Here is a 24,411-nt window from a genome sequence, read left to right as displayed (position 1 = left end):
CTAGAATATTAGGGACATCCAAGTAAATTATTATCAGTTGTAAATGGGAAGCTCTGACTGATTGAAAAAAAAGAATAAATAAAGACCATTAGTCCTGTGTCATTTCACAGGAGAGAGATGCTGATTTGTTTTGATCTGGTTCTGGTGTGTTGTAAGGCAGGGGGGTAAATTATTTTTCTGAAGGGGTTGCACTGCACTGCACTGTGCAGGGCTCAGGGAACTGTGTGAAAACCTGTGCTAGACTCCCACTGGTCTCCATTACAGGTGGGTGTCTGTGTGACTGGACAGCAGGCATGGGGTAGATTTGAACAGCCTTTTAGAAGTTTGCTGCTTTGGTGGAAGGGAGAGCCACTCTGCTCCTGAGTCTGTGTGCCAGGAATTCTGCTGTGTCCATGGCAGGGAGAGCCCTGCAAATGGAAGAGGCTTCTCTCTAACATCCTTTCATGCAGGCTTGCTGCCAGTTCTCTCATACAAGATCCTGTTTTCAAAATCCTTAGTCTTGTTTTTGCCTTTGGAACAGACTGCTTAAAAGCATCCCTGCACTGGGCACAAGGTTTGAGCTCTGCCTGCTTTGCCCTGTGGTGCCTCTGTGACTTCTGGGGAGGAGTAACCCTGCCAGCCCCTTGGTGGTTCAACCCCCAGGCCCTTTCTGATCTCAGGAGAAGGGATCAGTTATATCCCAAAGTGTGTAAATGCCTGGAGTGAAAAAAATAGTAATTTAAATACCTAGGCTGAGTTTTAAATTCAAGAAGTACGGGCAGCAAATAGGGAAGGGCAGAGTCAGCCAAGGGCAGGTAGAGGCTGCAAGGTGAAGAAAGAAATTCACATGTTTAGAGTAGGATGCTACTTAGGTGTGTGGCTCCACTACTGCCAAAATATGTTGCGAGGTACCATAATTTCTTGCTCTCTATGGAATGAAATGCCTAGAGAAGAGGGATATGCATCTTCTAATACTGTGCATACACCATTAATAATTTGTGAGTTAGAACTTCCACTTACATCTTAGTGTTATGTTGAGAACAGGACTTTCAGAAAGATAATTTTAGGATAATGATCTATAAGGAGTGGTGTTTTAAAAATAGAACAAAAAGCAGTACCAAGAATAAGACCTTAAAAAAATGATTTTCCCTTTCATTAACCTAAAATAGATAGATTAATACTGAAAAAGTTCTCTTCTTCTTCCAAAATTTGACATAAAGTCTTTTGTAAGACCACATTATCTGCATTCATCCCTAGAAAGAAATTTCATTTTTAAACTGCTGTTCATAACAAGTGTAATAAGTTATGTGCACAAAACAGCATTTAGTTTTTCATAAAAATAACGCAATGTCTACTCGCTCATCTGAAAAATATCACCTGGTAAAATATTTTTGGAAGTCTTGTTTTCATTAATAAACAGATAGAAAAGCAAGAATTTATTAGAATCCTTTGAAAACAAACCTTTTATTAATAATTTTCCCTTTCAAAATACCGGAGCCAAGTAATTTTCATAAAATGCAGAATTCTTTTTGTGCACACGTGATTGATTATTGACAAAACTGAGAAAGAGTAATAGGTAATTGCCAGTGTAAATGTCATCAAGATATTAAATATCACAAACATTTAGCAAGAATTTAAAGTGGTGTGCAAATCTTACATGGTGTCTTGCCAAAAGCCTGGTCAGAGGTGTGTGACAGCACTGTTGTGTTTCTGCCTCACTGCCAGAAGTGACTGACTCCAGTGCAGCATTGGCAGACAGACTGGCATAGAATGGTGGAATGGTTTGGGATGGCAGGGACTTTAAAGTCCTCTGCCATGGACAGGGACACCTTCCACTAGACCAGGTCCTCAAAGCCCCATCCAACCTGGCCTTGTACATTTCCAGGGATGGGGCACTCACAACTTCTGTGGGCAACCTATTCCTGTTCCGCCGCCTCCACAGCTAGGAATTTCTTCCTAGTATCTAATCTCAACCTACCTCCTTTCAGACTGAAGGCATTACCTCTTGTCCTATCTCTTCATGTTTTCTTGTAAGGCACCTCCAGGAGCTGGAAGGCAGTAAGTGGGCCTCCTCAGAGCCTTCTCCTCCCCAGGCTGAACAACCCAAACTCTCTCATCCTGCCCTCACAGAAGAGGTGCTCCGGCCCTCTGATGCTCTTTGTGGACCTGCTCTGTTCCCACTCCAGCGTGTCCATGTCCTCGCTAGGCTGGGCACCCCACTGAAGGCAGCACTGCAGGTGGGCTCTCACCAGAGCAGAGCAGAGCAGAGGGGCAGGATCCCCTCTCACCAACACCTCTTTCAGAGTGTACTGAACAACCCTCAAAAGGTGCTTCTCTTCTCTGCTGACAGTAGAGGGAGCTTAGAAAACCAGCACAGCCCTGATCCCAGACTCTTAGACACCTAAACAAGTGGAGTGAATTTGGCACTACATACTTAACTGCTGGGCTCAGAGAAAAGCAAGAATATGAGGATAGACAGCGTTAATTTAAATTAAAAATAAGGTCTAGTTCTCATAGACTTCAGTAGTAAAATATTAATTTCACAGCTGGTAGATGAGATGAAACCTCCACTGACCTTAGGTGAGCAATCTCGGTCTTAAAAGCCATGCAGAATTAACCCTGCCTATGAAGATGAACACTCTCTACTGGCATAGATTTACTTGTTTCTAGAAGTATTTACAGAACAGATCTTCAGGTCTTCACTTTGGCTTCTGCCAAGTTCCCATTGGCTTCAAGAAGAGTTAAGTGCCTTAATTTCTCTGCATATATGGTCACTTGTAATTTGTTTTGTAAAAATCTTTTTTTTAAATACATCGTTAGAGTGCTAGGTATTACCTGAACTTATGCATCCAAAATAATTGAACGTAAAATATTTCTGTGTGTAGATGAGTTAATATAATCTTATGCTTTGGAAGGTGTCTGCATTTAGTAGATTACTGCTTGAGCATCAGTTTGGACTGTGAGTTTGGAATGGTCTGCAAAGGCAGAGTTGGAACTGCTTCTGCCTTGTTTCCTTATAAATATTGTTTATACTTAAATATTTAATGTCACTTCTCTGTGACTACTTACTGTTTCATTTTTGGTTGCTATTTTTATACTCTTTCAACAGGGTCCAGTTGTCCCAGCACCATACTGACCTGGACTCCCAGAGCTCCCAAACAGCCTGTTGTCTAAGCAGACAAAAAACTAGCTCATATGACCCTAAAACAATCTCAGTAGTGCTGTGGCTTTCATCATGATCTCTGTGGTTCTGCTTGTTCTGATTTAATTGTTATTGCTCTGTGTTTGGTCATTCTTTTTATTCACATGGATATTACTCATCTCGTGTTCCCTGCATCAGCCATAACTGAGGCTTTATGGATTGTTCCTGTTGGAATGAAAAATGGGGCTTGGAACCAGATGTCATTTTGATGTAGTTATCTTAATTTACAAAGTTGCTGTCCCCTGAACAGTGTCCTTGCTCAGAGTTCCAAGTATCCCTATGATTTCGCTGTCAGCATGGGTGCACTTGCCCACTCTTTCAAAGTCTCTGCTCTTAGTCCTTGTGCCTTCCTTTCACATAAATTTTCCCAAAGCACTCAAGAGCAAATCTCCTTTCCCTACACTGGCTTTCTTGAAAGCGAGTGACGGATTCCTCCTGTGATACTGAGCGAGCAAAGTGCTTGCAGGGGATTTGCTTTCTGCTGTGAGCAGTTGTGCGTAACAGCAAGGAATTTATGGGCACTGCTTAAGCCCTTGGCTGGGACATGTAGTCCTTAAAAACTTAATTTGTGCTCAGAGGAGAGGCTCTGAGCTCGGTTCAGAGGCCTCATTACAGAGAGGGGCTGGAACTGTGAATCCAAAGAGTTTCTACTGCTCCAAACCTTCATGGGCCCATCATAAGGAGGAGGTTTTCCTGCCATCCTGATGGTGAAGCAACACTAGAACATTAAGGCCAACTTACTTCAGTGTCCCCTCCTCCCCTCTCTCTCCTGTGGCTGTTGGTGATACAGCTGACTGTACTGGTCCTTTTAGCATTTTAGCAAGGATTTTTTCTGGGTTGTTTGATAGCGTCTACTCATTAAAATCAAACAAGTACAACTCTAAGGGTTTGAACTTTGGGGAACACATCAATCTTTTGAGAAAAACTGTCTGCAATTGCCTAGAGCTTTGCAGTTTTCAAAAATTATGGTGTGTGAACGAAATATAAATGGCTTTCTCTCCTACTTTACTTAGTTTCTGCTTTACAGTGTGTAAATCTATATGTGACAATGGTAACAGTAGTCAGGTTATAGATTCATGTCTGTACAGACTTCTGTTTACTACATGACAAATTTTGCACTGAACTATCAAAGAGCTGCAGTCCTGGCCATTTCCCATTATGTTATATGATTTATGTCCAACAGTAACTTTCCCCTTTTCCCTTGACCTGCCCCATTTAGCCTGTCTATGTGGTGCATTAGCTGAGATATCACTGTATGTGTTGGTATGTTGTCCAGATGAGCTGACCTCATGCATTTCTGTTGGTTTTGTTCTTTGCCTTAGCTTGGCTTTGGATCTTTCCTAGGGATTGTTGGAATCTACTTGGTAGAAAACAGAAGACAAATAGTAAGTAACAGCCCTTTTAATTTTTCCTTTTTTTTTTTTGTATCAAACTGTATTAAATATGAAAAGCAGGGATTTTTAGTTGACTTAAAACTGCTTTATCTGCCTCAAATTGTTATTCATTTATTTCACCACTTCTGAGACGTTTTAGAGAAGCATGAATGGGCCAGTAAGTTCCTTTGTACAAGGCAAAACAAAAGCAGCTTACTTTGTTTTGCTGATTTTACTTTCCTGCTGGTTTAGTGAGTTGAATTGACCAAAGGCAGAATCACTTAAGTGCCAGAGCTTGGCCAGGACCATGTAACTGGGAAAAGGATGGGAAGAGAGCAAAATAGCAGTTTGAGCAGCAACAAGCTACATGATCAGCTCCACCCTAGCAGATGGTCTCATCCTGTGCAAGAAGTTTAAGTCAGGAACACTTTCCTGAAGCTATATGTGTTAAATGGAAAAAAAAATTCTAGAGCTCTTCCTGTCAAGATTGCCTGGCTATGTCAGACAGGATCTGAGATACCATGTGATTTGTTTGTAGATTTAGCTTGGCTTCCCAAATCCTTTGCTTTTATTTCTGTGAGGAAGTAATTGGAAGTCCTTGGGGTATCTGGGTAAAAGAAGGTGTAAGAAGGAGGAAGGAATTTGTAGAAATTCTCAACAATTTCCTTCCTCTCTTTGCAAAAAGTAACAGTCGTGGTTGAGTAACAGCATGTCTGATGGGCACTTCAGAATAGATTGATTATAGTCAAGCGTCATGAAATATGATTAATTTCATAATGCAGAGCTTTCCCTGGTATAAATCAAGAGCCATGTTAAGCTCAGAGGAGGAACTGATGGATTTAGCTTGCATTTTACTGACCAGTAACTACTTTACTTGCAAGTAGTCATAATAGCACTCCATAGTATCACTCCTTTTTTGCATTACCTATGTTAGTAGTGTATCTGCAAGAAATCCCTTGCTTTTGACTTCTCTTTCTAGCTGGGTTTCACAAAGAAATAAGATTTATAAAGCTGTGATATTTGTCTCTGTCTTTTTCTGTTGCCTATTCCATTTTTTGAATATGTTGACCAATTTCAGGCAAATTCAGGAGGGAGGCAGAGATTTCAAAGGTGTGCAGTTCCATCAAGTTTCATGAAAATTCACAGGTGGGTAGAGGAGAGACTTATGAATTAGTTCCCCCATAGTGGTAAAGTCTGCAATGTCAGCTCACCACTATTTAAAAGTAGAGAATCCAAATGGGACATGACCTGTGAGACAAAAATCTGCAGTAGGTTAGGGGTCATTAATTTTGCTACTAACGAAACAGCTTAATTAAGAACTATTGCTTCTGATTTCTACATCAGACACCAGGATGAACAGCAGGTTCCAAGTTGCAGGCTCAGTACTGGGCAGATGAAAATAGCTTTATCTTCCACAGTATTCGTGCTACCTTACTAACAGGCATAACATTTTAGGGTTCTTTGATTTTTCACTTTTCTTCTGATCTACCTCATGGTTTTCTGTGCTTCTGTCCTTAGCAAAAGTAAAATGTCTGAAAAAGCCATAAGGTGGGTAAGCAGCAGTTAAAGTAAGTATTCCTTGACATGTTGTGTCATTTACACTAGGACTGTGGAGACCTAAGAGCCAGTAGGCTTGGGATTCGTGCCTGTTTGCATTTCCAGCCTGGAACAAGGAAATCTGCTTTCTGCTTATAACATTTACAGATGATTTGGCTGTTGGAAGATTGGTTTTCTGGGGAACAGACTAAGAGAATAACTAGAAAGTTTAATTATGCTTCTTGCCTTGAGAACCATCCACAGTGGGTCTTTTAACACTCTCTTTGCTGAGGCTGAGCTGATGGTTTTAAAAGTTGTGGAAATGAGATTGAAAAGGTTTCCAATGGAGTGTGGTAGTTATTTCCTGGGATGTAACTGAGTATATTTGATTGGAAGGGTTTAGGGCAGCTTTAACAAATTTGTAGCCATCAGTAAGATTGTAAAGACTTGTATAAGCACAGAAATGTAGCATAAATGTTATATTCCTGTACCTAAAAATCATATGCGTTGCAGCAGGACAAAAGGGAGTGGAAAGGAAGAGAAATTGCTTACTCAATTGCTTCTATTTTAACTAGACTTCCTTTGAGCAGTTACTGCAGAAGAATTTGAATTTAACCCAGTGTAGCTCTGACAATTATCTGGTCCCTGTAATGACGCAATACTTAATTTTTTATTTGTTATTTAAATTGAAAATGAATGCAAATTCTATTTTATTAGGAAGAAAATGTCTATTTCAAATTGACTGTTCTACTTAAATCTGTTTTTCTTTTTGTCTTGAAGTTCTATTTTACTGTGACCCATCCATTTTAAGTCCAGGTTCTTTCATGGTTGATGAAATGCTAAATGCAATATAAAATATATCATGATTAGCAGAACAAGTACAGCAGAACCCCAGCACTCAGTAACTGATGAGCAGGGAGTCTGAGAAAGAACAAAAGCACAGTTAGGCGGAGTGGACAATGGTTTGCTCTTAAAACATGCCATTAATAATGTTGCACTTCTTTGACCTCCTTCTTGGCACCCCAGAGCCCACAGTGGGAGTTCAATGTGCTGACCAAGGTATAACCCTTAATTCAAAGGAACTGCTGCTTGAAGAAGCAGGCTCTGCCTCATTGACTAGCATGACTTCACTTCAGCTCTTAGCATTTGTGCTTGGCTCTGATGTGCAAAGCTTGGCACCAGCAGAACAAAATTTCCCTTTGACTAAAGATCTGCACTGATTTGGGATGTTTCTAACTGGCAAACAAGGCATTTCAAGCAAAATTCCCTTTTGCCTCTCTTGCACTCTGCAAAGCAGGTGCAGTGTATAGCTGTGTGTTGTTTTGTTCCAAAGGCACACTTAGTCTAGCCAGATGAGTGAAAAACATGATACTGCTCAAATCAAATGGATTTGATTGTAAGACATGACGTGTTCTCTCTTGTTTGCTTGCTTGCCATCTCCTCACATTACAGTACAAAGCATTTCCAGCTAGGAAATGGGATGCTGAAATTACACACAGGAGTGGGGAAGGCTGGGTGTGCAGCAGAGTTGAGCTGAGAGCAGTGAGTAGTGCTGAGGGAGTGCTCTAACAGGTTTCTCCTCAGAAGATATGTGGAGGTGGCACGAGCTTGCACCCAGAAATGAGTCACTCCCTAAATGTGCAATGTCGACCTGACACCATGCATGCAGTTTTAGCTAACCCAGTGGATACACCCAGCAGTGGCTCACAGTTTCCACTCACACATCTCTGCCATGGCAGCCTCACCAAGCCATACTGTTTGCAAGGCTGGAAATGAGCACCCTGAAGCTGTGGTGCCTACAAGAGTGGGGGGAGGTTCAAGAGCAGCATGATAGCTGCCGGGGTTGGAATGTTTGCAATAACACTGTGCTGCCTCCAAGAGCCCTCACCAGGGCTGTGGGAGCTACAACAGCAGCAGCACAGCTGTGGCAGAGAGCAGGCAGGAAGAGCAGGGGAGGAGGTACAGGAGAAAAAGAGACACAGGGAAGGTGAGGAGGGGTCATTGCAGCAGGAGTTTGTGCTTACTCACCCCTCGAGAGATGGTGAGTAAGCACAAACCTTGGTACTTAGGATGGAAGAAATTGTGTGCAGCGGGTCTGACACGCAGTCATCCACTGCTGAGTCTTCCTCATGTTTTCTTCATGCTAACAAATTTTCTCACTGACATGTCTAGGATATACTCAGATATAAACCTAGTGCTCAACCTGGTCCTTAACCTGTACAGAGAGATGGAGGCAATGCTTCCAACAAAGCAGAATTTGGAAACATGAGGAGAGTACAAACATGGGGCTCTACACACAGACAGAAAAGGCAAAGCTGTTTATTCAGGCTTCTTTAAGGGATGCTAAGTTTAGGTCCCTTAATATGCTTGCTTCCCAACCTCTGTCAACAAGAGGTAGATTTCAAATGAAGTGTTGAAAAGACACTATAGCTGAAGTTGGAGAAACAAAGCAATAATTTTCTCTTCTGTTTTCATTTGATACTTCCCTGACACTGCAAGCGTCCCTGCCGTGCATTGACATTTTGTGAGGTAGCATTTTAACATCATCTCTGATTATTTGCTTGACACCAGACTTTACATCTGTTTCAGAATAGAGGATTTTTTGAAGCAGTTATGTGTGTGAACCAGCTTTCAGAAGAGCCAAACCTCTTTCACTTTTTTCCAAACCTAATACATCTTGTAAATGATGTCCATCAGAAAATGTCCACTGGGCATTTTATGTAAAGGTGATGGTTATTAATATATACGCCCCCCCAAAAATACTGCTCTGTATACACCTAATTAGCTCTGTTCAAACATGTTCTGATTCATTTGCTGTTTGCAAATCAAACATTCTGGAAAAAATCAGCTTTAGTGAAGGTTTTGATCAAAGATACTAATTACTGATTGATTGCATATCACATATTAGGCTAATTAAAGCAGCTTGTTTTAATACAGAAAGACCACTGATATTCTGTAGATCCCCTGAGACTATCTTTGATGTTCCTGTGCAAAGAAATGGAAGAAGCCTTTACTGTTGCAGGGGAAATGCAGAAAATGTAAAGGCAATCTTCGTAATTACCAAGGTATTATCTGTCTCCTAAACTCAATTTTCTGATGAAGTTAACAACACTTCTTTCTTTCAGTGTTGATTTTCTGTATGCTCATATTTCACTCATTTCAGAGAAAAGCAATTAATGCTGAGGTAAAAACGATAATAATGGAAGAAATTAGTAATCATCCTTCTCTTGTTTAGCACCTTTAAAATGATTGAAACTGAAAAGATCTACTAATTCCTTTTCAGGCACAAATGTGTGCTAGGTTTTGTGGTGTAATCTAACTGCACATTCCAGAAACAGACAAGATTTTATATAAAGATAATCAGAATAGGTTGACACTAACACTTGAATGAGCTTGAGTGGCTCCTCTTTATGTATCTGCATTTTTTTCAAAATATAACAGCATCTTATTAGCTGTTAAGTTCAAGCAGCAGACATTCTTTGAGAATGTCTTCCTGCTCTCATGATTAGCTTTTCAAGGCTGTAAGGAGGTGCTCTTCAGAGGCATCTTGTTCTCTCCTTAGGTTCTGGAAGAGACCTTGAAGGGTGATTTAAACTAGATTCTGGAGTTTTAGTTAGCTAAAATGTGGTAAGAAAAATCCTGTGTTAAGTGACAGTTATATTTCTCTTCTATAATATTGAGGATATTACAGAAGATACCATACTGTGATTCTGTCTGGTTTCAAGTTGAGAGCAAAGCAGCCTATGTATAGATGGCCCATAAGCATGATGTAGTTGTGGAATTAGCTGCTTTATTTTGCAGGAATCAGCTCTGAGACCCCTTCTTAAGCCTTTTTGGAAGGGTTTTGGAATGTGGTCTATCCGTGGTAGGTCTGGGAAATCTGTGTTATTCCCTGTAATGCAGGAGACTATGCCACAAAAACAAGAGTAGAAGTGAGAGGAATAACTGGAGATGTTTTGGAGGGTAACTTATTTCAACTGCAGAGGAGGAGGAGGATAGGTATATCAGCTGGTATGAAAGCACCATCCAAAATGAAGAACAAGTAAAATTAAAAGAAGTTCTGTGGGCAAGTAAAAAGTAAATAAGTGGAAAAGTTGTTTCTAATAGTATAATATTATGAGAGATATTTTGCTGTTATATTAGTGTTCTATATTCCATGAATAAAGACTAAATAAAATGTTTTGGATTTCTTTATGCAGTTCTTTGACCTTGTGCATTTAATGTGCGGATTTACAATTTATAATAAATGTAAATACCCACTGACACCAAGAGCTCTTTTCCCGTCCCTCCTTTGCTCCTTTCTCTGTCTTGCTGACTCCTTCAGCTTCTCTTCCCTGCCCTGGCTAAAAATTCTCTCCATTGGTTAAGAGAGTAAAAAGGTTCACAGCCAAGTGAGCATCAGACACAGCAAAAGTTAACTGGTGGGTAAGGGTAGAGAGGAATCTGTGGAAGGAGGGAACAAGGCTGGTCCCCTTTGCTGGGAATAATCTGTGATATCAACTCACTATGGCGTGAAACCATCATCTAAGTGTTGGCAGGGAGTTAAATGCCTGAAGAAGGATAGCATGCATTTCCCAACAGTGTTTGAGAATTTTGAAGTTCAAGGACTCAAAGACAAAAATAGATGCTTTCACTGTGTGAATTACCAAAGGAAGTGTGGGAGATGTTTCAGCTCTTCCCTGATCTAGTTCCTTATGGACTGGCATTTCATATTACATGTCTACAGGTGTAGGCTTTCAGATTTTACCAGAGCAGATTCATCAGCTGGACATGCAAATATTTATTTATATGTAAATATTATTATATAGAAATGTCCTATGATATTATAACTATATAATACATAACCTGTAGTATATGCTCACGCATGTACATGTATGTATTTACAGCTGACACATCCTGGCAAATGCCTGTAATAATGGCAAAGAAGTCTGTGCCACTCTGCCACTGACTTTATTATGTCTTTATTGTAAAAATGCTTTTTACACTCTTTGTAGATGTGTGTGCCAGATTGTTCCAGCTGGTGAAGCTCTAATGGGAAGCACAGTCAGGTCTGTAGCAATCTTTATGCTCCATCATCAGGGCTGTGTCTGTGTGACATAGCTAGAGAGATGCCACCCCCACCTGCAGCCTAGCACTGGAGTTCCTTCCCTCCCACACAGACCTGTGCTGGTTCACTGGTTGTACCAGTCCCAGGTCTTACCCACCTCAGCTTTCTCACCTCATTGGAAGAGATGGAATACTGGTTGCAAAGGGGAGAAATGTTGAAAGAGATTCTTTGGTTTCTATTTGAAGAGCTTCCTTGGCAACCAGAATTGCTTTAGTTTACTGCTGGAAGCTTAAATTCTATAGAAACAGAAAGAAGATGCATACCTGTATGAATGAAAACATGTCTTTCCACCATCAGAGCTTACTTTCCATGCTGCAGTCTTTAAAGGCTGTCACCATTCTCTGGAGTCAGAGACTCAAGCCACAAAGTCAGTTTAAGTTCTCTATTTTACTAAGTGGTAGTCTTTTGGGATGTAGTTCCTTTCAGATCTTGCTTGGGAACAGCACACAGGATTAAGAGACAGTAATAGGACACATTTTAACTGCCAGTTTGTTTTCTTGTGCTGTTTATGTAATGAGTTTCTGTCACACAGTTGAAAACAAAAGTAAAACTTATGGCCGTTAAATGTGTTTGTGGAACAATAAAGATGTCAATTATTCTTCCTAGCAAGCAGGAGCCCAGGATAGAAAGTCTCAGCAAGGAATCTGAGTTCTGGTGTGTGCATGGTAAAGAAGGTGAGGTGAGGTGTGCCCTGTGAAAAGGACAGGCAGTTTCTGAACCTCTTGTCAAAGAATTAGCTCAAATTAAATAGCTGAACATCCTTGATGGACTGGTACAGTCTTCAGACTCTGCAGGTAGAATTTCACTACATGAAAACTTATAATTTATGCATTTATAGAAAGAGTATGTGTGTTTGTTGAGAAACCAATGCAGTCACTGTATAGGGAAAGAGGATTTGTGAAAACTGAGATTTTGGTGTAAAAACAGTTCTAGCTGCTAAAACAGGCAGCTCTGACAGTCTTGATCTATGTAAATTTTATATGTATTTTTTACCAGGAAGCATAAGCTTTCATGACACATGGTATGCTATGTATTTTTGGTTTATTGTTCTCATACTGCTCTGAACAGCTGTTTAAGTGATAAAATGACCTTGTTCCAGCTTCAGCAATAAAAGAGCATCCATAAAAGGAAATATGTGATGAATTCCTATAATGTCAGCACTGTTGATCAGTGAATCTAAATTTGTGTCACTTTTGTTCCCTTTCCTTTAATGCTGTGTTTGGCTTTTTCTTCTAGACTGAATTTAATGTCCTTTAATGTGTAATAATTTTTAACTGTTCTTATCTAAGTGCTTTTGTTGATGTTTGCAAAGGGGAATTCTTACCAGTCTGAAGTGCCTGCTGGACTAAGACTTGATTAAGCTGGTCCCAAAGCCATTAGCATTTCTCCATCTGTGTGATCCAGATGATTTGTTTGTTCTGTAAAAAGGAGGCCAGAGAGTGGCACTGTCTGGAAAGACACACTAGACTGAACTGCCCTGAGAGGCCCCAGTGCTGCCCCACAGCAAGGGTCTGAAACAGAGGGAAGGGGGTTGATCATACACTCAGCACCTAATTTAATGGGATGGAAGAAAAGTAGAGCAGCTATTTAAAAAAAATCTCCCTCAAAGGAGCAAAACCACAAGTGGAGCAGAGCATATGCACTACACCTCCTTGAAGCAGGGAAAGTCAGCCAGTAGGGTGATTGGATCAGTTCAGACTTGGGACAAAATCCAGCATAGCTGTTTGAGTGAGCTGATTATTGCTGAGATGTGCTGCTGCTAGAAGGAAATCAGTAACTACAGTAAGGGTTACTGGGATGATCTGGGGTGCTTAGGTGTTGTGGAGGCTTAAAAGAGCACGAATAATAAAGCTAACCCTCCACCAGGAAAGAAAACCAAAACTTTTATAGTTTTCCTTCTGTTTCTTGTCTTAGAAAATGTAAAGCAAGTACAGTTCAGTCTCATTTTTAAAAAAATTGTTGTAGTAATATCTGTTGGACTCCAATGAAGTCTCAGATTGTATCAAAATCCCAGGAGACTTGATAGTGCATCATCAGTGGTGGAATTTTTAACTGAATCAAGACAAGCATTTTACTCATCAGTGAATGAATTATCTTGAATTTAATATGTGTTCATTTACACATATATCATATTCATTCTCTGATTGCAGTGTAATGGTGACTTCTGTTTCAAAGTCTTAAGTGCACAGAAGCTGCTTGATATAGGTTTTTTATTCTGTAGATTGGTCATTCTAGTAAAGATTTGCTTGTAAAACAATTTGAAACAATTTCCTAGCCATTCTAAATCTGGTTTTGTAGCTGATATTAGATTATGAGAGAAGAAAGAATGTATTAATCAGGTAAACTTTCCCAGTAATTTTGTTTCATGTTTCATAATGGCTATTGATTTAATTCCCACCAATCTTTCATTGAAGACAAAAATATGGGAAAATTTGTCTTTATTTCGTATAACATCTTTCCCAGAAAATGTATCTTTGTATGTTTTATCAAGGTAGAAACAAAAGACGAGTTACAGAAAGAGTAAAGCAAATACATTCGTATAAGTTAAGGATTAATGCTCAAGACAACATTTCTAGAGGGTGAAAACAACAGAGGGACATAGACCAGGGAACTGTTAGAGTTAGCATACAAGGTTTTATTTGGACAGTACAATACTAAGGCAAAATGTTTCCATGCTACTTTTCCAGGGACAGTTTTGAACGATGGGCTATCGTGCCCTAAAGGGAGCCAGCAAGGCAGGGGCAGTGTGGGTGAGCCCTGCTGTGGTGGGGCCAGCACACAGCCCCAGGCGTGTGTCAGTGGGGCAGAGGCTGAGCTGCCCCTCTCCACAACAAACTGCCAAGCAAATGGCACAAGGAAAGCTCCCAGAAACTCAAGGGGTCTGCTCTTCTGGTCAGTAAAGAAGTAGTCCCTGTCCCAAAGATATCTCTGTGTGCCTTTAGCAGCTGTTGTAAGCAGGCTCAGAGCCTGTGCTCCCTTTCTTTTCTCACTCAACTGTGCTGCACAAACCTTCTTGGGCTGGGGGAGAGCCAGGACTGCTAAGTCACCCTGTTGCACATTTCCCATCCTTGGATACTTGTGCAGTCCCTTGCCATTGTGTGTAGCCTAAATGATGAATTATCTACAAAAGTTGAGCAGCAATACCACTGGAAGAGAAAAAGGGAAAGCAGTGTGCTACTTTTTTACTGATGCCTACATATGATAAAAATTAACTGTGAGTACCTGAGGTGTAACAAAAGGTGTTGCAAATCCTGCCTTTCACAATTTTGCCCTTCAGGATTTGGGGCAAAGGAAAAAAGATAAATTTTCCAAATGAAAATGCTAGGTTGATTTTGATCTTGTTTTTTTCTCTTTGGCACAATAATTTATACCTCTCATGTGGTTTCTGTATTCTTTCCCCTTTGTTTATCTAATTAATTCGACCTTTTTATGCATGTGAGATTGCTTAAATTTCTCATGGGACCTCTCTCCTGCCTGTGTTATACCAACTGGCCTTTTCATGTTGCTATATTTCTTAATTATCCCTGACACAGTACTGGAAAACACCAGACTTCTTCACAGACAGTAAAACAAAAGTCTCCTTGACCACAAACAACAAAATAACTCCAGTCCTTATGATTTATTCATTACAGCTAAAACACAGCTTTTACTTTGATAATCCCTAGGACTATAAACTCTATGGAACAGGTGAAACAATCTATTAGTTGCTGTCATCACTTCTGCCTCTTCCTTTCTGTCATGGCTACATGGTGTCACCTTCTCCCTTGCACTGAATCTAGTGCTCATCTCTCTGCAGTCTTCTCATTTAACTCATTTGAGGGAATAATTAATTTCTGCCCATGGAGTGAATTTCACTGGCTTCCTGTGTGTTTGGGTAAGCCCAGGAGCTGGCATGAAGGGATGCAGCCCTTTGGGACAGAGAGCAGGAGAAAAGGTTGGACAGCAGGGAACCAAACAAGGGATTGGAGAAGATGTCCTTTGAGTTGACAGTGAGCAATCACACAGGCTCAAGTCTATGCCCTGAGGTGCTATTAACAACAGAGGGAAAGAAGTCTGAATCAAAGATCTTTGGTTTTGCTGATAATGTTGAACAACATATGACTGGAGCTGCTGAATTCAGTGATTATTGGAGGCTGTGCCATGCAGAAGTGGCCATTTAGCATGAGCAAAGTGAGTCTGTTAGATGTAATGCACCTTGCATCTATTACAAGGTGATTTCCAGAACATGAATCCATGCATTTTTCTGTCTCAGATCTACTTGGTCTAAATGGAGAGAATGAGGCATCTCACACAGCAGCCCGTGCTAGAAATGACTGTCGTTATCTGAGAAGTTGTGCTTTTTGGTTGAGGATAGCTAAGGGCTAAATTAGAATCATGAGTAAATCAGGAGTGTGCCAGAATTGAGAGTCCAGCTAGCTCCCAGAAGTATTCCACAGGGATGCTGGAAGCAGCCAGAGAGGTGGCAGCCTGCAGGCAGCATGTGCTTGTGCTGAGGAGCAGTGTTGTTTCCTGTGTGTCTGCGGGCAAAGGCTGGCTGAGGTCTCAGTGTGCAGGCGGCAGGGACAGGGCACGGCCGGCGGGTGACTCAGCACAGCGCCTGGGGGGACCTGAGGTCCCTGCTTGTGTGCAGTGTGTTCATGAGAGCAACTCCAGGAATGGGAATCGCTGTGGGAGACTCAGCTGCAGCTCCCTGTGCCAGGTGCATGTTTGGCACTGAACAGGTCTGTGACCAGCATCCCTGGCCACTCTGTGTCCCCTGTTGCCTTCGCTAGGCTTGCTTGTGTAGGAGGGTGACCATGCAGGTAGTGATGTTGTATGCCTGCTGAAGGACAGGAGGTTGTCCAAGACAGGTGAATGCTGAGAAAAAATGCATGTCTTTTCTGAAAGAAGGCAGTATGCAAGAATTTAGCAGTCCAGCCTTTCACTAGTTTTGCATTTTTGAGTCTTTTCATGTTCTGTGAGACATCTGAAGATAGATTACAGCTCTTCAGTTAATAGTGTGTACAAAAGTCCCTCATTCCATGTGCTATTTTGTTCTCCCTTTTGCTCAAACCCCTCTGTTAAACATCTGCCTTTTGAGTTTGATTGTTAGGCCCACACAGTACCGTTTTCAGTGTTTAATAACTGGTTTTATGGCTCCCTTGTAAATAACCAAATTATTGTATTCTATTCAAGAAACAGGAGTAAATATTCTGACGGCAACAGCTGTGGAGAAGCCTGGCTGCACACCAATGGACTAGCAAGAGCAAAACTGTTTCTTGAATAACTGTTTTAATGTATTGCTATAAATAATGAATAATTTTCCTGACAAAACATAATACTGTTGAAAATGGAGATAAGATGATGTGATGGATCAGGATTTTTTTTTAAAGTGCTATTTCTTTTGCCTGTCAGCAAACATTCTCTATCTTTAAATGAACTACATTGCTTCTATTTCTGGACAGTCCTAAGCTTGTGAACTCACTGCTCCAACAATCACCTACTACTCGAGAAAATTAACTTTTGAATTTACAACAGCTCTTCATTTGGTTGTCTTGACAATTTTCAGAAGTAATTCATTTTGTACTTGGTTTTTTGTGTTTCTCACATTCTTAATAAGCAATGAGAGATTTGAGAGGGAATATAAATCTGTAATTTTATTTTAAGGAATTTTTGTAGTGGTGCTCTTGTATTATTACTTCTTTTTGTCATTCAAACATATATAAGGCAATTTAAGTCATAAAAAGCTCTCAGTGTCATGTTCTGCCACTTTGGCATTGTGATAAATATTATTTCAGTCAAGAAATGATATTGATTCTAAAAGGACTGCTCATTGAAGTAGTTGCTAGTGGTCATGGATAAGAGCAGCAGGCTCTGGTTGTAAACCTTTGACTTCCACACCACTCCTTGGAAGGGTAGATGATCTCCAACATGACTGAGGAGTGCAAAACCAACTCTATAGCTCCTTTCTATACTGTGATTTATTGCACCTTTATATCTGGTCTTCTAAGGCTCTACAGTTGTCTGAAAGGCCAGCACACTCATTAGGTGATTTAAGCTATCTCAATGAGTGGAAAATGTTGGTTTGGGGATTGTAGATCATCAATAAATTGTTCATGTGTGAAATGAAAGCCACCTTGAGGTCAGCTCCCAGTAAATTCACCTTGAGCTCAGGCGATTTGGAGACACCTGGCTTAGCCCACTAATTATTTGACTGACCGCCGTGACTTGAAAAACAAGACAGAGGTATCAGACAATAATGGCTTAATCAGAACTTTTAAACACTGCTGCTTTTTCAAATAAAGAGATCAGGATCTGTAGCAAATGCAGTTGCCACAGGGCAGCAGAGCCCACTACTCTGCAGTGATAGGAGTCCACAGCCTTCTATATCTGATGAATTGCATGCCAAGATCTTTAGACAACTGGATTCATGAGACATGAGACATGACCTTCCACACTGCAGAGCCACAGGATAGCAGAGGTGGAAGGGTGATGCAGCCAACAGTGTTTTCCTAGGGTTTCAGCAAGAGGGAGCTGGCTGCAGGGGGAATGCAGCAGCTTACCAAGATCAGCCAGTACCATCAACCTCTGCCATATTTGTGTGCCCCTTTTCTCCCTGTGCTGAGGATTCTGATTCCACAGCAATCCCTGTGGCAGTGCTGACTCACCTCTGATTGCATGAGACGTGAGCTAAGGGGAGATTCAAGGAGTGTGTCAGAAAGCATTGTGATTCTTCTGCTTTTAAGTTGTACTTTTTGCCAACTCCCCAAGCTCTTACCTCCAAGTGGGTGATATTGCTTTGACCTGTACATCCAAGCTGTGGGCTTATATGGTTGTAGTTTCTTACTTGCCCAGTATAAATATTTTTGAGAAAATCACCAATGCTGCATCCCCAGAAGCACTATTGACATTGTACTGTTCTTAACATAACACAAGCTAAAGAGTCCACTTTTCAAGTGAGTTAGTGATGCCTTACAAATTTGTGAAAATGACATCTAGGTAATGCAGATTTTGTATAGACAAAAGGATATATGAACCATATGGATATCATTTTGGTAATCTGTACCTAGGCATTTCAGGAATACATGTTGTGAAGGGGCATTTAATGACTAGTTAATAACCAAAAGGTTCTATATTTTTAACTGAATCCCTTTTCCATGTGCTCTAACAAGAAAAGAATGCTGTTCTGTCAGTTTTCAGGAAAAATGTTAATCTGTTATTATTAACTATAACTTAATACTGTTGTAAATTGAAATCAACCTATGATATAGGATGTTTTAAAGGGTTCCTCTTGTGACTTTGCCTGAGAAATGCCAGAGACATGACAAGTATACATTACATTACATTAAAAACCAGCCAGAGTGTGCATGTTAAGTTCACCTAAAGCCCTGCAGGAACCCACTCCTTCAAACTCAGGGTGCAGAGTCCTCAACATCACAAAGTCCTCTAATCTGGGAGGGGAAGGACTGTCAGCATCTCTCCCTCGTCTGATGGCATTGGGGCTGACAAACCCAGGGGGAGCCTTGCCAAGTGCACAGCTGGTCTTTCAGGGCTCCATCTCACCTGGCTCACAGGACTGCACCCTTCAGATGCGACCTCAGAAGAGGCCACTGTCATCTTGGAAGTGTGTGCCAACAGCACACGGACTGGTCCCTGGTGGAGATGCATTCCACGTTCTTTCCAAGTCCTGTAGCTCTCTCCAGAGTGAATTGGGCAGGAAGCTCGTGGTGTCTGGGCTTATTCTAGCCCTGCAGCTGCTGTCAGAGCTGCAGCACAGTGAGCAGGGGGCTCAGCATGCCCAACCTGCACAGCCTCTTCCCCCAGGCCCTCCATACCACCACTGCTTGTGCCAGAGCTGTGCTCCAGAACTGCACCAACCACAGCTGGAAGAGAATTGAAGTGCTTAATGAATGAAGCAGTTTGGGAGGTGGAAGGAGGTCTGAAGCTATGGCTAGTAGGTTGATAAAGACATTGTGCTGTCAGTGCTGCAGCGGGGACACTCACTGAGCTCTGCTGTGCTCTGCTCTGCCCACTCTGAGACTGAGGGGCTGGAAACCCCAGCAAGGGTCGGGCCAAGGCAGCCCACCCCAGCCCATCCACAGGTACCAGTCCTCTGAATCTGATTTTGTTGTGGCATGAACCATTTGGGATGATAAAAGATTTCTGATCATTCACAGGCTAGTTACTAACTTACTACAGACGCCTTTATCTATTGATGTGAAATACTACCACGTAGTAAAGCTCTAAAGATTTATGTGAGCTGACGGGAACATGACTTTTTGCCATGTCCCTGTGGAAGCACTGCTGTTTTATTAAGTAAGTTGATTTGGAAGAAATCACTGTTGAATTTCATTCTTGCAGCTGACCTAATTTTCTCTTGAAAGATTTAAACTTTTCTAGTAGGCTTGATGATCTGCCAACTCAGCATCAAGAATTTCTGCCATTTTACTAGTGTATGACTGTCATCCTGACACACTGACCTAAAGTGAATTACAGCAGTGGGAACCATCATTTCAGAATACTAGAAAAACTAGTGTAATTGTTTTACTTAAAGAATTATACTGAAAAGATTGGTCAATCTGTTTTTCTCTTCTCAGCTGGTGGCCTCCATTGTGTTTATCAGTTTTGGTGTTGTAGCAGCCTTCTGTTGTGCAATAGTTGATGGAGTGTTTGCAGCACGACACATAGTAAGTACAGTGATTTTGTCATCTCTCAATTTTGATGATTTATGTCATTTCTAGCAGGAAAGTATTTTCTTTTGGTTTATGTGTAGCAGTATATTAGGGTTTTTGATAGTTCTTGGTGGAGATTCCAAATAGAAAGGTGATATAAAAGCATGAAAAGCATGCTAAATGGTATATCTGCTTAGAAAAGGAAGACATTTCCACCACTACCAGCATTTGTTTCCTATTACACAAAGGCTTTGTGGGCACAATAAGGATTTGGAATGCACCCAGTGATGAGCACCAGAAGACCTGATGGGATTTGAATATGCTAGTTTATCTGTTAGAAATGTATTGTTTGCTGTTCTGTCTTTTGTGATAGAATACCTAAAAAATCAATCTAAACCCTAGCTTTTAACTGAGCTTTGATTTCCAAAAGCATCAGGAAATAAGTAGTCATATGTGTTAACAGACATTAGAGGTCAGATGTAGCATGCTAAATAGTACAGTAAGTGTGATGGTGTCCAAGCCTCTCTCTGCTGTGAAATACCATGGACCTGCTCATCCTTCTGCTTATGTTCACTGAGGGTTAGCACAACTCCACTGGCATCAGTGAGACCCTACCTGAATTTCTGTTAGCAAATTCCTCAGAACAATTGGGCTTTAGATCAATTGGAGCATAAAGTTATAAATGAGTTATATTTTACTGTTACTGAAGAGGGCTTTAAACCAAATGAGGGTTTCAGAGCCTCAAGTGCATTGCATTAAGACAAAAGACATCTGTTGGTATAAACAACTGAGCTGTGAGCATGGATAAATGCTCTGGACTGTGGTCATGTTTTGTGCTGTACAGACCAGGATGCCAAAGTGGTCTGCTTTTTCTTGGATTTACCCTGTAGTTGGTCTGGATGACACCTGTTTTAACTGTCTCTGGCTAGCATAGGCCCAGAGAGCCTTTTCACAGGAGCTGCTTAAAAGATGAGGGGAGCAAATTCCTATTTAGATTCCTTACTCCAGAAAATTCAGTGGTTGTGACCTGGAAAACCACTGCCACTTACTGAATTTTTGGATCTGTCCTGGAGCAGCTGAGACAATTAGGATTGTTTAGTCTGGACAAGCAGACGTTATTTATCTGAAAGGAGGTTATAGTGACATGAAGGTCAGTCTCTTCTGCTAGTTGAAAGTTTGAGGAGATATGGCCTTAAGCTGAGTCATGAGAGGTTCAGATTGGATACTGAGAGAGTGGGTAAGCATTGGAGAAAGTTGCCCAGGAAGGTGGTGGACTCACTGTTTCTGGAAGTGTTCAAGAGGCACCTGGATGTGTCACTTAGGGATATGGTGTAGAGATCACTTAGGGTTGATGGTTGGACTGGGTGATCCTGAAGATCTCTTCCAACCTTGATGATTCTGTGATTTTGTAATTTCCCAGGAACTTGACTTATTTCTGTCCTGCTTTAATGTGATCATTAGGAAGTGTTCAGATGGCACTTGTCCAGTCTTATGCCTTATAACTGCAGTGCAGCTGTGCAGCCACAGCCCCCACTGCTGGGGTAGACACAGCTTCTCTGAGGTGAGGTGCTGTGTCAGGGGACAGTGTGTGCTCAGTGTCAAGCACAGACACAGGCATCGCTCCTCGCACCTTCCTAGGCACTCTCAGTAGGAGAACACCAAGACACAGAGTCATGGCACTCACCCAAGGAAAAAGCATCTTACAGTCTGGGGTGCAGTTCTGTGCTGGTTGAGTCAGTGACTGGGTATGACTGCATGCCCTGTGCAGAGCTGGAGGCTGGAAGGGCTGGGCACCATCCAGCCATTCCCCAGAGTGCTGGAGATGTACAACCCCATGACATGATCCTTCTTCAGTCACATCATGACAGCCTTCATGGAAATCCATGACCAGTTGTTTACCTTTGAGCTTAGTTCTGTTTGTCACATCTGTATCTTGCTGTCTCCTTCACCTATTACAGAGCAAAGAAATACTAAGTAGCACCATTTGTTGGAAAATTAATTTGCATCTCAGCATGATCATGCTCACTTCAACTCATTCTTCTCTGTCTAGTAAGGAACTTGATGGGATGAAGTGAAAGTGTACATCACCAAGTTTCTCTAATACACCTGGAAAAATCTGTAGGGATGATAGTGTAAGTGTGCTCCCAATTTAATTTACAGTCATGGTGGGACCTTACCAAAAGAACATGTGCCATGCAGACTATGGTGTCACTGCCACTGTGTTACACACTCTTTGCATCACAGCTCATTTCCTTCAGGAAGAGCAGCAGCACCACGTTCAGTCCATTCCCTACAGGCAGTACCAGCCTTTTTCAGACCTGGGTTGTACTGTTTCCTTTTTGTCCACTGCCTTTGGGGTGTACCTGCCTTTTCCAGCCAGGGAAAGGACAAATTCATGCCATGTCAGAGCAAGTGTCTGGTCTGTACTAAAGCCGTAAACTTTTGTGAGAAAGGTAGCTGAAGCCAAGCAGTCTTCAGACTAACTACAAATACAACACCTTTCACATCAATTGGGAATAAGAAATGTGTCCCCTTTTTCATTTTGTTTTTAGCTTCACTTGAGCGGGGAAGGATGTGAAGAGGACAAATCACATAATTACAAATTTTTCTTAGTATGTACCAGCAGTGTAATGGAGATTATTACTATTGCACATTTTCTCCTGCTCCTGTAAAACTGTGAATAGAATAATAAAATACTTTTCTCTGTTTTATTTCCTTCCCAAGAAGGCATGAAATTGACAAAAATTCTTCCAGGAAATTGATGTATTTCAGAAAAGAGATACTTAAATTATTTAATACTTACTTTGCTTTATAGAAAGCTCTGGATCACACTATTTATAAAATTAAAAACACTGAAAGAAATGTAGCTTGATTTAAAATAGCAGTAGCTTATTTTAAAAATAATGCAGATATAATTCACCTTAAAAAACCACAAACAACCAGACCAGGGTCAAGTTAAATAAATCAAAGTTGAAATTGAAGTGCAGTGATGTTATTTCAGAAAAATACGGTGATTAAAGGAATTTATGTGCATTTGTGTTTGCTTGAGACATGTTGTTATTTAGCGGATGAGAATAGTCCAAGTATTCTACTGGAGATAATTCAGCAGCCTCCTCCCGCCAGACAGGGAGATCCCTGTCCCACCTCAGGTACACATTCTCTGCAGCAGCTATGACCTCCTATTCATGATTGCAAGCCTTGACCATTGCCACATGATCTTTAGCTTTGCAGTTGTGCTCCAGGAAGAACCTAAAATAGCCAACAGCAAGAAATCCAGGTATGAAGTGAGGAGTTGCCTTTTCCAGTGGGGTTTATTCTGTGATTCTGTGAAGAAAAAGCTGAGTACTGTGGAAGGTAGAGATGCTTGTCCACTGTGAGATCTAAAATGCAGACCAAAGCAAGCAGTGTTATGTTGTTCCTCTCCTCTTCTGCAAAGCCACTCCCGTGTAGCATTGATTTAATTTAATTTTCAGCTGACCTGGTTTCTTCCTCTTGATAGTGATGGCTTAAGGAATTAATTAAAATAGGGTAAATCATCAGGTGCTAAGCCCTGAAATGAACCTGAGAACAAACCCAACTGAACTAGAGGACACTGAAGCTCTCCTAGATTTGGATCTTCACCCATATGGTTTAAGTGTGACTTGTGGACTGCTGAAGTATATCAGCTGGATAATTACTACTGATTTGAGAGTTTAGAAATTAAACTTGATATATTTGTTTTCTCTTCATATATCAAAATACTGTTTAATACTAAATAAAAATACTGTTTAATAGTGCTAAGCCCTGAAATGAACCTGAGAACAAACCCAACTGAACTAGAGGACACTGAAGCTCTCCTAGATTTGGATCTTCACCCATATGGTTTAAGTGTGACTTGTGGACTGCTGAAGTATATCAGCTGGATAATTACTACTGATTTGAGAGTTTAGAAATTAAACTTGATATATTTGTTTTCTCTTCATATATCAAAACACTGTTTAATACTAAATAAAAATACTGTTTAATAATACAGGCATTATGTAAACTCACTTTCTATGCGACACAGAGACAAGGTGATGGGAAAATGGAGTCTTTGATCTGGGGGGTGCTCATGCAAATTGAGCTCTGGCTGGTAGAGCTCCAAAGCTGCTGTATTAAGGAATGTCAAGTTGGCAGCTGTAGTAAAGTACTCCCACCTTAGCAGGTGTTCCCATGTTAGGAAAGGATTTGGGTTTCATTCTTTATTTCACTTGTAAGGCAAAGAACCAGACACTTCGATGCTCTTCTCACCATAATTGGCCTTGTGCCAGGACAAAGGCACCTGTTGGATCCTTGAACTGTGTCTCAAGACCTGTAGCTATGTCTATTGGGCAAGGTGCCGAGAAACCTCTCCTTGATTGTTAGAAACTTAAAGGAGAGCACAGAGATTCTCGGGGCATTTTTGGGTCGCCTTGGCAGCTGTAAGGGACGTCCCTGCACCATGCACATCTTGTTTCTCTTTTGTTTTGTACAGTTTGTTATTTTTGCCTTCATTAAAACCTTTTGCTTTTCCAAACAACTCCCATCTCTGCAGCTTCTCATGCA

General features: G+C 41.1%; 1 protein-coding gene across 3 annotated transcripts in view; it reads left to right on the top strand.

Moving 5' to 3' along the window:
• TMEM255B (transmembrane protein 255B) overlaps nt 1-24,411 on the top strand; it is a 65,961-nt gene that overhangs the window by 7,285 nt on the left and 34,265 nt on the right. Inside the window, exons 3-5 of one of the 3 annotated variants that reach the window (XM_063392716.1) lie at nt 4,504-4,566; nt 5,633-5,700; nt 19,774-19,863. In XM_063392716.1, the coding sequence (XP_063248786.1) occupies nt 4,504-4,566; nt 5,633-5,700; nt 19,774-19,863 (221 nt within the window). The remainder of the gene's footprint in view (nt 1-4,503; nt 4,567-5,632; nt 5,701-19,773; nt 19,864-24,411) is intronic. The other 2 variants (XM_063392717.1, XM_063392718.1) reach the window with 2 other exon arrangements.

The sequence above is a fragment of the Prinia subflava genome, chromosome 3 (assembly GCF_021018805.1).
Source record: "Prinia subflava isolate CZ2003 ecotype Zambia chromosome 3, Cam_Psub_1.2, whole genome shotgun sequence".
Lineage (NCBI taxonomy): Eukaryota > Metazoa > Chordata > Aves > Passeriformes > Cisticolidae > Prinia > Prinia subflava.
The sequence above is the reverse complement of the archived record's forward strand: the minus strand, read 5'-3'. Positions and strand labels throughout refer to the sequence as shown.